General features: G+C 32.6%; 1 protein-coding gene across 2 annotated transcripts; it reads left to right on the plus strand.

Moving 5' to 3' along the window:
• Positions 13,456–15,943, plus strand: LOC109720950. Of its 2 annotated transcripts, XM_020248320.1 has the most exons (6): positions 13,456–13,499; positions 13,560–13,768; positions 14,025–14,128; positions 14,245–14,416; positions 14,532–14,657; positions 14,901–15,943. In XM_020248320.1, the coding sequence occupies exons 2-6, from the start codon at positions 13,580–13,582 to the stop codon at positions 15,618–15,620; spliced, it is 1,311 nt and encodes a 436-aa protein (XP_020103909.1). In that variant the 5' UTR covers positions 13,456–13,499; positions 13,560–13,579; the 3' UTR covers positions 15,621–15,943. The 2 variants fall into 2 exon arrangements, with proteins under 2 accessions (XP_020103909.1, XP_020103908.1); XM_020248319.1 differs by having other exon boundaries at positions 13,473–13,768.

The raw sequence follows: 16,693 nt of genomic DNA on the forward strand, positions 1-16,693 counted from the left end.
GTGGGGCTAGTATCTAGAATTTTGTTGAGTTTCGCATTGGTATTCAAACTTTGATGTTGAGAATACAGTGCCTGCATCGGTGTGTCATGGGCAGCAGGCGAGATAGATTTGGTGTACATCCATAGGCTGCAGGCTATGGATGTATCCATTTAGAACCTACATGCGCAAATCTTTGACGGCAATCAAATATATAGGAATTTAATCTTGACATCCATCATATCGGTACTCATTTTGATGTAATGCGCAGCATTACAAGTATAATAATGATAAGACATACAAAAAGTTGGAGACGTCAAGGAGGAATTCTACACTATCACACTTGCACCACGTTATCAATAACAAGCCAATCACATTCCTTCTTTTCAAACAAAAGTACAATAAAAATACTTTTTTACAATCATAATGGGACATATATTCTTAAAAGGATTAATTTGATTGGTTTGTTACGCCACGTCACTAATATACCCGTTGCATTCTAGAATTTTTCGACGTCAAGACCCTGACGCTTTTGAAAGCACAGTAAGATATTAAAATATCCCTCTCTCTAGAAGCAAGCATTTATGAACAAATAATACTAAGAAAAACCAAGGAGAGATTCATTATGTAGTAACTATGCAAGTCAAATCAAGAAAAAGACATATAACTGCAATGTTATGAGAAAGTCAAAATAATAATAATAATAATAATAATAATAATAATAATAATAATAATAAAGTTGATAATTAGAAAACAAGTTTTGTTAGAAATTTAGTAAATTTAGTTAAAATTGATTTTTTTTGTCGCATAAAGCAGTCGGTATTAGCCTCCACTTTTAACCTTATAGGAGCGTAAGTAAAATAACAGATCTGTGTCCATCTCTATACTGCTTAACTTATTATTCTTTCTTTAGGATAAATTTCAACAGTAGTTATTAATTTTTGTTCTTATTTTACAAGGCTCTAGACTTTGATTTGTTGAGTTATAGAACTTCAATTTTCAAAACATTCTAATCCTAGTGACCGTAATAAATCATTATTTCTAATCTATCAATTCGCCAATTAAAAAAATTATATACATGGGGTTGGTCCATAATTTTTTTTTTTTTTCATTTCTCTTCTCTACAATCACATAGTTTTGGAGCTTATGGTGTAATTTACTCTCTAGAAATGTTTACCAACATTGCACATAAAACCACAGGGCAAAATTCCAACCTAAAAACCCCCACAAACATCACCAAACAAGTATATCACTTTTCACCTGTAGTTAAAGCAAATAAAAAAAGGAAAATAAAAAAAGAAACAAACAGTAGGGACAATTTATTTATTATTTATTTATTATTATTCATAAGTGGTCTTAAAAGTGTTTCACTATTCATCTTTTAATTCTATGATTAAACGTTAACATCTCCGTGACCCTTGGGCAAAGTTACTTGAATTGGACCCCAAATAAATAGTTGAAAAAAAAAATAAAAAATAAGAGAAAAGGACTAGAAGTTGCCCACATAACTTTATATGTAAATTGCATTCTTGGCATAAGCTTTTAAATCAATTCTCAAATATTTAAATTTGACTTTGAATAATATTTGAATTTAATTCTTAGTTCCTTTCATATTAGAATTGTTATTTTAGTTTGTTCATCTGTGTCGGTCATATCTGATATGAAATTGTTTAAATGTAAACTCTTGACATAATTTATTTTAGATAGTTGTCAATATGCAAATGAATTTAAGTACGTAAAACTTCTCTAAAATTTGAATTTAAACTTATGCAATTTACTTCTTAATTTTTTTTTGAGAGAGAAAGATAGCATCCTATTCGTTTCATTTATTTCTTTTTAGAAATAAACTTAGCTGAAAATAGGAATCAATTAGGATTCGAACTTGAAATCTCAGATACCAGCCATTAAGTCTTTTGCCACTTACACTAGGGACGATCAGTTTTATTCTTTAATTTGTTATCTCTTCAAATCGCACGCTTAACCATACGCAAACATTAGCTTCATAATTGGGTTTACTCAACCTAGTGTTAACATTCAATGGGTTCAATAACTTTATTAGTAATTAATTGCTATAAATTTAATTTGGTAATGATGGATGTATACAGATGTATACATATATTATTCAATAATTATTGGGAAAGTTAATTAAAAATATTCTTTAGTAATCATAGAATTAAATTCATTTTATTTTATTCGGTATGAAAATTTTTCGGTACTATAATAAGTAAAAAGTTTTTTTCTTGAAAAGTTTTGCTATATATGATTTTGTAGAATTTTATATTTCACCGGAGAGGTGATTTTTACTTTATTCTGAATTATTAACTACTAAATTTAAAAAAATATCAATAATTACTCCTTACTTTTATTTAAAATTTTTAAATTTATCATGAAATTACCAAAATATTTTTTAAAATTCCAATTCTCATTAGTAAATTCTAGGTATTTGAAAATATTTGAAAATTCTTTTGAAAATCAATAAGAGTATTTTGGTCAATGAGAAATATATTAAATATTTTTAAAGTTCTGAAAATTATATTAAATATTATGTCTAATATAGTAATATTATCTATCTATATCTATACATTGTTCTCCCTAAATTTACCATATCGTAACATTCACTTCAATTTTGAGTGTGGGCTCCACCTCAAACCGGTTCAAGTTTTCTACATATTTTTCTCTTTTTTTACTTCAACCAAATCGAATTTTTCTCTTTTTTTCTTTGAACAGAATCAATAATCATTGTTGAGTTTGGGCTCTCCCAAACCCGTTTAAACTTTTCACATTTTTTTCTCTTTCTTTGCTTGAACCAAATCTGAATTATTAACTACTAAATTTAAAAAAAATATCAATAATTACTCCATACTTTTATTTAAAATTTTTAAATTTATCATGAAATTACCAAAATATTTTTTTAAATTCCAATTCTCATTAGTAAATTCTAGGTATTTGAAAATATTTGAAAATTCTTTTGAAAATCAATAAGAGTATTTTGGCCAATGAAAAATATATTAGATATTTTTAAAGTTCTGAAAATTACATTAAATATTATGTCTAATATAGTAATATGACTTGAGCTAGAATACTATCGATAGCAAACGGGCTCCGTTGCCACCCATTTGTTTTCGATGATGGAGCCTCCAAATCGATGATCGGCACCGTTGAATATGATCGATACCACTTGAAGTATCTAGAAATCAAATCTCATGCTTTTTCGATATTGTTCTCTTATCCCTCAAGTGAGCGTAAAAATGAACGGCTGAAAATGAATATCCTCTAAAAAGTGATAATAGAAATTTTGTAATCAAGATCGAAAGTATAGATCTTATTCTAAATAGTTTAAAGAATTTTCTAACCAAAATTCAATTGATTTGGATAGCTTTACACCGTTAAACAAGAAATTGTCTCATATCTACCATTAAAATTACAAATTTTAAAACCCTTTGATCATTAGGTCAATGATGTCGAAATGATTTGAAATTTGGTTTCTAGATATTTCAAGTGGTATAGATCATATTCAACGGTACCGATCGTCAATTTATAAGCTCCATCATCGAAAACAAATGGGTGGCAACGGAGTTGGTTTGCTACCGATAGCATTCCAGCTCAACTCATAGTAATATTATCTATCTATATCTATACACTCATCTTCCTAAATTTACCATATCGTAACATTCACTTCAATTTTGAGTGTGGGCTCCACCTCAAACCGGTTCAAGTTTTCTACATATTTTTCTCTGTTTTTGCTTCAACAAAATCGAATTTTTCTCTTTTTTTTTCTGAACAGAATCAATAATCATTGTTGAGTTTGGGCTCTCCCAAACCCGTTTAAACTTTTCACATTTTTTTCTCTTTCTTTGCTTGAACCAAATCTGATTTCATCTTTTTTTACTTGAACCAAACTGGTCAACCTGTTGCATCGGGCCGAACCTGCCCATCTAGTCCACATGTTCCCATCTTTGAACAGAATTTTTTTCTTTCTTTATTTGAACCGAACAGATCACTGTTGCGAGTGCGGACTTCACTCCGAACTAGCTCAAGTTTTTCTTATTTTTGCTTGAACCAAACCAAATTTTGTTTGCTTGAATAGAATCGGGTCGCACTTCTGTATTGGCCGTAATTGTTCATCTTTCTTTTTCTTCTAATGGTATCTTTTATTATTGACAGTATAAACCCCATCTCTCATCATTATTTTTTTTATTACCGTTTTCTATTTCTTTATCGCCGTTTTTTATTTTATTTTCTATTATTTATCCGTATCCGTCTTATCGTACGAATTGCTATACTAATTTTTATATATTATTTGACCTAAATTTTAAAACAGCATAATTTATTACATAAAAAAAAAAAAAAAATATCGCGTGCAAAAAGGTGAAAGTCATCTCGACCGTCGGATTCATCTTCGTATGCGGACTGTCATGTCATGACGGGTGGGGACCGCAATATTTCTGCCAGCTGGCCGGACCGTGTTTCGATTCCCGCGTTCGACACGTGGATGCCAGCTCGGAGTAATCCCGCCCAAAAACGACGACGACGACTCCGCCAGCCGGCTCAACCCAATCGCGTTCTACGTACGTCTTCTCCTTTTCTTCATCCCCCCGCCCAAAAATTGCAGTTAAAAAATAATAATAATAATAATAATAATAATAATAATAATAATAAAAGAAAAGGCTGTACTGCTATGTGTTAACTGTAGCCCGTGTTGTAATTAATTATCTTAAAAACCAAATATAATATCTTAAAAACCAAATATAAATTATTATCTACTAAACTTTAAAAATTCTAAGTATTTTTTAAAAATTCTAAGTATTACCTTACTTTTATTTAAAATTTTTAAATTTATTCTGAAATTATCAAAATATCTTTTTAAATCCCAATTCTCATTAGTAAATTCTAAGTATTTGAAAATATTTAAAAATTATATTAATTATTATGCCTAATATTATTTATCTATATCTATACATTGTTCCCCCTAAATTTACCACATCGTAACATTCACTTCAATTTTGAGTGTGGGCTCCATCTTGAACCGGTTCAAGTCATCTACATATTTTTCTCTTTTTTTGTTTGAACCGAATCGAATTTTTCTCTTTTTTTGTTAGAACAGAATTAATAATCATCGTTGAGTTTGAGCTCTCCCAAACCAGTTCAAAATTTTCACATTTTTTCTTTTGTTTTTGCTTGAACCAAATTCGGTTTCATCTTTCTTTACTTGAACTAAATCGGTCAACCTGTTGCATCGGGCCGAACCTGCCCAACTAGTCCACATGTTTCCATCTTTGAACAGAATATTTCTCTTTCTAGATTTGAACCAAACAGATCACTGTCAAGTATAGACTTCATTCTGAAGTTTTTCTTCTATTTGCTTGAACCGAACCAAATTTTTTTTGCTTGAACAGAACCGGATCACACTTCTGCACTGGGCATAGCTGTTCCTCTTCCTTTTTCTTTTACTGTTATCTTTTTTTTATTGATAAGATAAATCTCACCCCTTATAGTCTCTTCTTTCATTACTATTATTTTTTTTTTGTCACCGTTTTTTATTTTCTCTCCTATCTTCTATCGATCGCATATATATGCATTACTATATTAATTTATTTATACATTATTTGACCTAAATTTTAAAAAATTATAATAACCGCAAAAAAAAAAAAAACAAAATTTCGCGTGCAAAGAGGTCAGAGTCATCTCGACCGTTGGATTCATCTTCGTATGCCGACTGCCATGTCATGACGGGTGGGGCCCGCAATATTTCTGCCAGCTGGCAGGACCGTGTTTGGATACCCGCGTTCGACACGTGGATGCCAGCTCGGAGTAATCCCACCCGAAAACGACGACGACGACTCCGCCAGCCGGCTCAACCCACTCGCGTTCTACGTACGCCTTCTCCTTTTCTTTTCCCCCAAAAATTGCGGTTAAATAATAATAATAATAATAATAATAATAAAAGAAAACGCTGTACTGCTATGTATTAATTATAGCCCGTGTTCTAATTAATTACTTCTCTTCGTCACAAAGCAATCCACGACACCATTTTCGTTTTCGGGTCAAAATATAATCAACCGTTCATCATCATCATCATCATCATCGTTTATACCATCTCTTTTCATAGGTATTTGTTACGGAGAAACTATAAACGCCTCGCTTTCTAGAAAATCATTCATTCTAAAATTATTTTAGTTCTGTCACATTATCTACTGTATAAAATATTATAATCAAATTAAATAATTTAGTTTTATTATATCTTATGCATATATAGTATTATTTTAAATTCTAGAGTGTCTCACGTTTTCGTAAAGCTCAAACGCACACTTACAAAAACCAAACGAGTCTTACTAATCTTAACCATTCTTATTGGGTCATCCGTCTTAACCATTCTTATTGGGTCGTCTGTAGTATTATTCTGATTTAGCCGAAACTTATCTCACGTTTTTCGCCCAGTACTTGACTCTGTTGTCAACTGTGATCCCCCGCTTCGATTCATGGCTGTCGAATCGTCGGCGCTAACCATTAATGCCAATAACTCGAGCTGCTAAACATACGCAACTAATTCACTTAAAGCGTACTGATATAGCACCTACAAGTTTCGATTGTGACTCACTCCAACCCGCCTTAAGCCATTTCGAATATGATTCGGTCCAAAACCCAACCTCATGTCATTTCAAACGTGAAGTTGACCCAATCTAGTCTCCCACTATATGACAGAATCTGGTACTTTTAAGTCAATCCCAACCTCATGGGTGTAAACACCATTCAAAATACTATAACCGGATTAAGAGATGTATTATATCTCATTTCCAAATTCTAGAAATGACACAAAAAATTTTCAAATGTAAAATTAATTTACTTTCTGTTTATTTCAAAAATTATATTCAGTTCTTAAATTAAAGAAAAATAATTTATTTTTGAAAAAAAAAATACTAATCAATCTAATAGTTTGCTGACGGGGAAATAAATTTTACTGCTGTGCCAATTGGTTTAAACAAATTTAAATAACTAATAAAAAAAAAATCTTACTAAATTGGTTAATTTAAACAGGTCTTTTCATACTTATGGCACAAGATTATATATACATGACTTGTTGAGAGTGTTACAAGTAAAACAATTAGGTATAGGGCTCTTTGGAATTTAGCTAAATCTCTCTCTCAGACACACTCCATATATGAATTTACTTCACGAGCAAATTACATTTTTTTGGGTCCCCAAACTATGAGATGTGTGACACTTTGGTCCTTAAATTTTAATTTATTATAATTTTTTTGATTTTATTAAATCATTATAATCAAGTTTCACAACCTAATTTAATTGGCTGAATATTGATAAATTATTAATGTAAAAATAATATTATATCTTAATTATTGCCGCATTATCAATCATAATATTTTCATATCGCTACTGCATTAATAATTTGTCAATATTTAGCTAACTAAATTGGGTTCTAAGACTTAATTGTCATAATTCAGTAAATTCGGTTAAAAATTATAATAAATTAAAGATTGAGTACCAAAGAGTCACCGCATCATACTTTAAGGACTAAAAGTGTAATTTACCCTTATTTTATTGTTAGTATTAATTTATGTGAGGATGCTCTTAAATTCTACCTGTTTGGTAGATTGGCAGAGAATAAATTAGAAGATGACAATGATCTTTTAAAAAATATATATATAGAGAGAACTTGAAAAAACACGTGAATAGTTCTACAAGATGCTAAGCAGATTGTGAGAGCCCAAATAGTCCTATATATGAGATATAATATGGCTAAACTCTTAACTCGGCTTAAGCATTTTAGGTGGTGGCAAGGCCTAAGAGGTTAAGATAGTTAAGCGTGTTAGGACAGGAGTAGTCCTAAGATGGGTGACCCCCTGGGAAATTGGGGCGTCACAGATGGTATCAGAGCCAATTACCAGCCGGAAGTGTGAGATGAGTCTCGGCTGAGCTAGTGTCTGGATGACGGGCTAGCGAGACGAGTCTCACATCGCCTGGTACTTGTGAGTCTGAGCCTGACGAGGACGTCAGGGCTTAAAGGAAGGGAGATTGTGAGACCCCAGATAGTCCTATATATGAGATATAATATGGCTAAACTCTTAATCCGGCTTAAATATTTTGGGTGGTGGCAAGACATAAGAGGTTAAGAGAGTTAAACGTGCTAGGACGGAAGCAGTCCTAGAATGGATGACCCCCTGGGAAGTTGGGGCGTCACACAGATGATGATGGACAATGGAGGTTGATAATGGTCGTTGTCAATAATTAATTCGAACAACGTTGATTAGATCAATGGAGTACAGTAAATGTTGAAATTTAATTATTGACGTTAAAATTACTTTATTAATTTTTACAGTTATGCTATTTGTGCACCTGTAAAATAAATATAACATTTACACATATATGTATAGTTTTAAAAGTTGGTTCACAGATGGTGATCGACAATGATCCTAGACAATCAAAGGCCCATATTTATTCACTAGTTTTATTGGTTTTATTTTCCTCTAAAAATCTAAAAGAGGTTTTGAACTTTTAGATCGTGGGGTGTAAAATGAATATTCTAAAATAAAATGTACATGCAGTTCTTTTGTTTATGGCAATGCAATGGTGAATTTGGTTTTAGATAATACATAGCGCAGGTATGAATTCTTTCGAGTTATTATGCTCGTCGTGAACGTGAGCAGCGATATCTAAACTATTTTAAGTCATTTTCTATTAGATCATTACTTTTAGGTAGAAATTGATAGAGATGTACTTAATCAAAGTGTAGTACAAATTTTATTGGATTTCAAGGACTTAATTGTCCTTGGTTCCTAGTTGGTAACAAGTAAACATTAATCTATTATATGAGAAAATAACTTGGAAAACAACACAAGGAATTATTAAATGCCTATTCTTAGTGATAAATAATTATAAGGTGCTCATCCTCAATAAATAAATACTTTTTGAAATGAAATAAACAAAAATATAGAACATTGACTTATTTGGTACCTTATTACAATGATTAATTTTGAGATCGATGTACAAGTGGCACAGAATAGGAGTTTATATTTACAAACTCTGTAAATATAAAATTATATAAACACCGTTCTCTAGAAACTTTAGCTGTTAGATAAAGGTATTTATATATTTTTATATTTAACATGATCGGCCCATAACCCACAGGTCCCAGGATCGCAACTTCCTTCTGATACCATATGAAGCAACCGTTGTGTTGGATCGTTGGCGCTAATCATTAATTTCAAAAGCTCGAGCTGTTAAAAATATATATACAACCAATTCACTCAAAGCGTACAGATACAGCGCCCACGAATCTCGATTATGAATAGGCCCAATCAGTCTCACGCCATTTCGAACATAACTCGGCTCACCTAGTCTCACCCCATTTCGAACGCGACTCGGCCCAATACAGCCTCCGGCCACAGAGCAAGATGCTGGCCTATTTAAGCCAATACATCGTACTCTAAAACTTAAATTTTCAGAGAACGGTACGTGTTTATATGATTTTATATTTAACAAACTCGTTAGGCAGAAAACTTTTGCTTATTTCTCATAAAAACTTTTAATAATTTAATAAAAATGTAAAATTATAATTTAAAGCTAGTAGATAAATTAAATGGAGTTAGCGCTAAGTATATAAAAATATGTTTCGCATTTAACGATGTGGGATAATATAAAATACCTTACTACCGACACACTACGATATGCAGAACGTAATATTACGTATAAAAATAAAATAAATATTTTTTTATCGTAACATTTTACTGTATATAATATAATTTTCTCATAATTTGAGATGAAGCCTCAAGTAATTCAAACGAAAACAAATTATATATGAAAAGATTGAATTTTAAGGATGAGAAATTCTCTCAATCGAACTTAGTAAACTCTTGGTTTGGGTAATATATTTTTGCAAATATTTTAGGCATACAACTAATTAATATCATTACTTAAACCACCCCCCCAAAATAAACGTATTAACTAAAATAAAATTAGATTAAATGGGTGAAAAAACGGGTTCTAGTTGGACCGGGTCAAATTGTTTGGTCCGAGTCCGACCGGTGTTGACTACGGCGTTGCTTCTTAATTTGACTAGCCGTTGTGGTTTTGACATACCATACATGATACATTGGATTCCCCCCCCCCAAAAAAAAAAAAAAAAAAAAAAAAAAAAAAAAAAAAAAAAAAAAAAAAAAAAAAAAACCCAAAAAAAAAAAAAAAAAAAAAAAAAAAAAAAAAAGTACGAAAAAAAAGTACGAAAAAAAATATTTTATTTAGTTTTAAAATAGTAGTGTTTTGTGAAAATTATATTATTTTTATGTTAAAATATATTTTTTTAGAAAAGCATTCTAAATTTTTTAAAATAATTTTTTTTTATATTATTGGCGTACCGTCACTTGAAAGATATATAAATTTCATTGTGAATATATTAATACTATACCAAAAAACTATATAAGTGAGCATTTTTAGTAGTGCGGATTCTTTTCAAAACAAAAAAAGTAATATTTATGTGTTTTTATCTCAATATGTTTTGAGCGAATATTATTAGGTGATTCTCGAAACCAAATAGCCCACAAGCATAAGCTTTTAGTACAATGAGTATTTTTGAAAACTATTTTATTATATAAACATTACAAAAAAAATATTATCTGAGTTGAACTAGGTGTTATTAATAGGACTAAGTTGTTCCCTGTGCATTGTAGAATTTTTTTATTTTTTAATGATGTAGTATGAATTTAATGATCTACCAATCTAGAATATTTAATAATTTTAAAAAATTATTTTTAATATAATGTAAAAAAAAAAAAAAAACTCTGTGAATATTTTGAGTTTTGCTAGAATACTATTGATAGTAAACGAGCCGTTTTACTACCTATTTGTTTTCGATGATAGGGCTTCCAAATTGACGATCGGCTCCGTTGAACATGATCTATATCACTTCAAGTGTTTAGAAATCAAATTTCAAATTTTTTTCAACATCATTTGCCTAATGATCAAAGGGTTTAAAAATTTGTAATTTTAATGGTCGATAAGAGGCGTTTTCTCGTTTAACGGCGTAAAGATATCCAAATCAATTAAATTTTTGTTAGAAAATTCTTTAAACTATTTAAAACAAGATCTATACTCTTGATCTTTGATTACAAGACTCCTATCATCATTTTTTAAAGAATATTTATTTTCAGTCATTCATTTTTCTGTTCACTTGATGGATAAAAGAATAATATCGAAAGTACGTGAAATTTGATTTCTAGATAGTTTAAATGGTTTAGATCATATTTAACGAAACCGATCGTCAATTTGGAAGATCTATCATCAAAAATAAATCGATAGTAAAATGACTCGTTTACCATGGATAGTATTCTAGCTCAACTCGAATATTCTCGTGCTTAGTTGGGTTCATGCTTTCCAACAAGGCGAAGGAAACGGCCAAAAAGCCATTTGGAGCAATTCTCCCTCCCCACTCAAAGCTGTGGGTCCCACAATTCTCTTTTTTTAGCTCCAACAAGAAATTGCTATACTAGGTGCTTATTCCAACATGACCAGTATGGAGATTATTGCATAGACCTAGTTTACCAACTCAACCACATGGCTCACTAATCATGTCGCAAAAGTTTGCCCCTCAGATAATCAATCATTCTAAAACTACTCTAATTCTAACATACATAATATTTTTAAATTTTTTTAATCTCTAAAACTACTCTAATTTTAGTATGCGTAATTTTCTTAACCTTTTGAATCTAACAACTATTCAAATACTATGACCGTGTTAAAAAAAAAAAATAGTCATATTATATTATATATATATATATAATTATTTTAAATTTGAAAGGTGTTATATATTTTTTTCTTTTTGATCATAATAATTTTGTTAGACTTAAACATACTCATAAGTACTAGGTGATGCGAGTCTCGTCTCGCTGTCTTAGTCATCGTCTCGCTAGTTTTAACCAATCTTATAAGGAATCTGCGTCTCACTCACAACGATGGTCAGTCTGAGAGTCACGCTCAACCATTGTATGGCCCTGACTTAGTGGAGACTCATCATATGCTTTTGGTTGGTGATTGGCTATAATACTAATTATGATGTTTTGCTCTTTAGAAGGGTACTCATTCTAGAACTACACTAACTCTAACATGCTTAATCCTTTTAATTATTTAGATCTAACCGCCGAGCAAAATACTATAGCCGAATTAAGAGATTTTGGTTATATTATAATTTATATATAAAACTATTTCAAATCTTGAAAGTGTCACCTTTGGCGCTAGTGTAAAACTGATGTGTAGTTTTTATTAAAATTAATAATACAATTAAAATAAATAATAAAGGTTGAGAATAATAAAAAAAAAAAATTGATGGCCAAATGGGTAAAGATTGGGATCAAAGTGCCATTGAAGTTTTTGCTTTTTTAATACTAATTTGAATAAAATTAACCTACAGCTACAAGAGAGGGAAAAAAACAAATATTTCTCTTCAAATATTCCCGAACATATCATTAACCCATTTTAATAGGTTTTTTATTTTATATCTGTTCAAAAATTAGTTAAATTTCTAATTTTACAATTCAAACGAAAGTATTCTCCACGTGTAACTTAAAAATATGCTGAGTGACAAAAATGAAAACGTTAAAAAAAAAAAAAAAAAAAAAAAAAAAACATATCTATTTGGATTCTATTTTTTTTTTTCTTGAAACAATTATTCAATAAAAAAATAGTAATAGCATTCAATTAACTGTCAAGTTGAGCGCTTCTATACTTTTAAAAGTTAAGAAATATTTGTATTCCTGATTTTTTTAGCCGTCAGATCATCTCAAAATTCGTACAGCTCGTCTAGTACTATATATTATTAATAGTGTATTCTATTAAGTTTTTTTTTATCAGTATTGCACAGATTTTGAGGCGGTCCAGCGGCGAAAAAATTATAAGCATATTATGCTTCTGCTTATGTTAGATCTTTTAAAAACACTGTGGACTTAAAATTGAATTTTCTATTGAAGTGGACTTTGAGCAGAACTGGAGTTCGACGAAAACTACTTCTTTTCAACTGTTTGTTTCGCAGTTATGAAAGTAAAGTTTCATTAGTTCTGCTGTTTGTTTGGTAAGACATGTATCTATGATTTAAAACTATAATTTATATATAAATAATAAATATTTTAATAAATAAAAATAATAGCATTATATTTTTATATAATTAAACTTGATTTAAAATAACTAAATTATTTTGAATCAAAAGCGTAAAAGCAATTTCTTTTTCACTACATAATATACAGTGATACCCATTTACGACGACGTGGTAGACCGGGTCTACCAGCAACTTCCTCTACACAACACCTAAAACCCAAACCAAGACCAAGCCCCTTCCCGCGTTATTTCTCCTCTCCTCCCCTCCCAATCCTTAACCCACACGGAATCTATATCTATATATATATATACTACTTATTAATATTATTATTATTATTATTATCTTATTATATTACATCCCCTCAAGTATATATATACTATATTATTCTTTCACTAACAAGAGAGAAATTCTAGAGAGAGAGAGAGGAGGATCGAGGAGATCAATTTACAATTTTTTTAATTTTTTGGAAAGAGAGAGAGAGAGTGAAGATCTACGAGTGCTGAGATGGGAAGGAAGCTGGACTTGTTACTGGGGAGGACGTCGCGGCAGACGGCGAAGCTGAAGACGCTGCTGGGGCTGGCGGTCTCCCGCCTCGCCGTCCTCCGCAACCAGCGCCAGGCCCGCTGCGCCGTCGCCCGCGGCGACGTCGCCGAGCTCGTCCGCCTCGGCCGCCTCGATCACGCCCTCCTCCGTGTTCGTCTCTCCATGCCCCCGCAAATCTTAATTTTTCTGGTCTTGCTGTAGGATGTAGTGTTTTTTTTTTTTTTTTTTAATGAATTTGTCATTACTCTCGCGATTTTTCTATTTTAAAGATATTTCAAATTTTAATATTTTAGTTTCAAAAAATTAAAATTATTTTTACATACTTTCTGTGACAACAGAAATTCTAATAGAACTTTATCAAACAGCGGTACATACATCATGAATTTGTATATATGTATATATTCAGGTAGAGCAAGTGATCAGAGAGCAAAACATGCTTGATGCGTTTGTGATGATGGAGAGCTACTGCCACCTCGTCACCGAGAGAGCCGCGCTCTTAAACCACCAAAAGTGAGTCCTCCTCCTCTACTTATCCATATCAAGAAATTCGACACGAACACTCTTGATTTCTCTTCGGCATTTCATCAAGCACGTTCGTCCGGCGCGTCTAATTAAATTCGGTGCAGGACGTGCCCCGAGGAGCTCCGCGAGGCGGTCGCCAGCCTCATCTTCGCCGCGTCGCGCTGCGGCGACCTCCCGGAGCTGAACGACGTCCGGCACATCTTCGTGGCGAAGTTCGGGAAGGACTTCGTGTCGGCCGCCGTCGACCTGCGCAACAATTGCGGGGTCAATCCGAAGGTACGATTTTCTTACGGACTATTTTGTAATTTTCCGAGGGAGTTAAATGCAATATTGAAAAATTTTAAGGGCTGTTCTGCTAAATTCCCCATTTTTTGCTCTTCATGAATTGCAGATGATACAGAAGCTATCTACTAGACAGCCGAGCCTGGAAAGCCGGCAAAGGGTGACGAAGGAAATCGCCGCGGAGAAAGGGATCAAAGTTGAATTTTTCGATGAGCCCGCCTCCACTGTTTCTGAGGTTCGATCGTCGCATTAGTTTTTTCGCATAATTTTTCATATGCATGCAGTATGAGCCACACTTCAATTCAAAGTTTGTTCTGCATAACAATTAAGTCCTATATGAACTATTAAGAATAAAACAGTGTCGCGTTTGAGGATGAATTTGAAATCCAGGTCGAACTTTAGGGTTTTGATTTTGAAGTTAGGGACTAAATTGTTACAATTGAAAAAGGTTTAAAAGTTTTTGACAATATTCATGCAGGAGGAGCAAACCCCGAAAAAGGGCAAGAATGAGATCCGGCCGTCGATCATTGATCGGAAGCTGTCGGAATTGGATTTGGACGACAGCCTCTTAGTCGAGGCGGCAAAGAAGTACGCAGACGTCGAGGCCGCGGCGCAGGCCGCGTTCGAATCAGCCACTTTCGCCGCGGCCGCCGCCAGGGCCGCGGTCGTGCTCTCAAAGTCGGAGTCTCAAGGAAAAGGCTCCGGTGATTGGAGGAACAATACGAGCACCAACTATAGCAAAAAAGACGAGAGTTTTGAGAAGTTGCAAGAAGGGGAGTTATCACCCAAGGAAAAAGGCCTTTCTCATAAAGGACTTAGAGAGAAGTTCGTTGCGGAGCATTTCTCGCGATCTTCGTCTTCTTCTTCGAGCGGAGATTCCGTCGAGATTCATTATAAAGAAACAAGCATGAGCTCGAAGGCGTCGGAAGGACATAAAGGAAAGGAGAAGTTTGTCTTCAATACGAGCAACGACAATGCAGAGAAGAATCAGAGTTTCAAATCGACCGAAGGGTTCGAAACCAAGCAACAGGTCTCGTACCTTCGGCCGCCATATCGGAGGGGAGACCAAGTGAGATACAAAGATCATGGTCATTATGAAAATAGCTCGAAGGACGAGGAGATTGGCAATAAAATGGACGAGTTGAACAAAGAATTGAGGAGACAACCGGCCTCAGTTCGAACCCGAAGAGCACTTTAGTGGCGAATTTTGATCAGAAATAGTGTTCAATAGAAGTTAATTGGTTCTTCTCTTTTTCGTATTTGTTATGCGATGTATGTCGAGTGATGTATCCTTTGTTTAAAATTCTGAGGAGCAGGTAAATATGCCTTCAAACTATAATTTTGTGGGAGAAGGGCTTAACTGAGACTACAGTTTTGAAATTTTTTGCTTATAATTTTGATTTGCTTATTATATTTTTATGGACATATTATTTGTATGCGTTGCGTCTTTGGGATTGTACATAAATTATTGAATACAGTATTTCTAGAGGAAGTAGATTTCTTTAGCAGCATTTTGATGTAGAGGAAGTGCATTGCAGGTTATTGGAGATCTAATACTAATTTTCACTCTTACAGCTTCATTTGGGATGGTGATGTAGTTGCAAATTTTCTTTAGAACAGTTTAATCTATTTCAGATCATCTTATACTGCAACTTACTTGCAATTTAGTTCAGAATCTTGTTTATGGTTATGTTACAGTAGATTATCTGATCAAAGTTCAGGGTTGAACAGCTTGGAATATGGAAGAGCTCAATAACTTTTAGATTTCTTGTTGCTCAAAACTTAGCAATGCGATTTCGCAGAATTCGGCAAAACTTCAATCCCTGAAGCTTGTGTAAAAAAATTCCAATGTAGTCCCTGCATTTCAATTAAGTTGTTAAAGGGCTGGGCCTATTTTGGGCCCGGAATTGGCATTGGCCCAGCTAAATGTAAGGCAAGTTCCAAATTGGGCTATTGTTGAATATAATTATTAAAAATATCATTTTCTAGCAGTTTAAAATTTTGGAGAACAACGAATTTATCACATAATTTAACATGATATCCACACAAGGGGTTCTAAGTTCGAGTGACGTCAGGCTCCTAACATGTCTCGAATTCAGATGTGAGGAAGAGAATTACATATAATTACTAAAAATTACCATTCACAACGGTTATTTCATAGAATTTACAAACTATATTTTATTTGGAATAAGGTAAACTGTTGGGTAATTGGATTGTTTTTCCCAATTTAAAACATATGAAATTTTATTCATAGATACTTCAAATATTTTA

Source organism: Ananas comosus, linkage group 15 (genome assembly GCF_001540865.1).
Source record: "Ananas comosus cultivar F153 linkage group 15, ASM154086v1, whole genome shotgun sequence".
Classification (NCBI taxonomy): Eukaryota; Viridiplantae; Streptophyta; class Magnoliopsida; order Poales; family Bromeliaceae; genus Ananas; species Ananas comosus.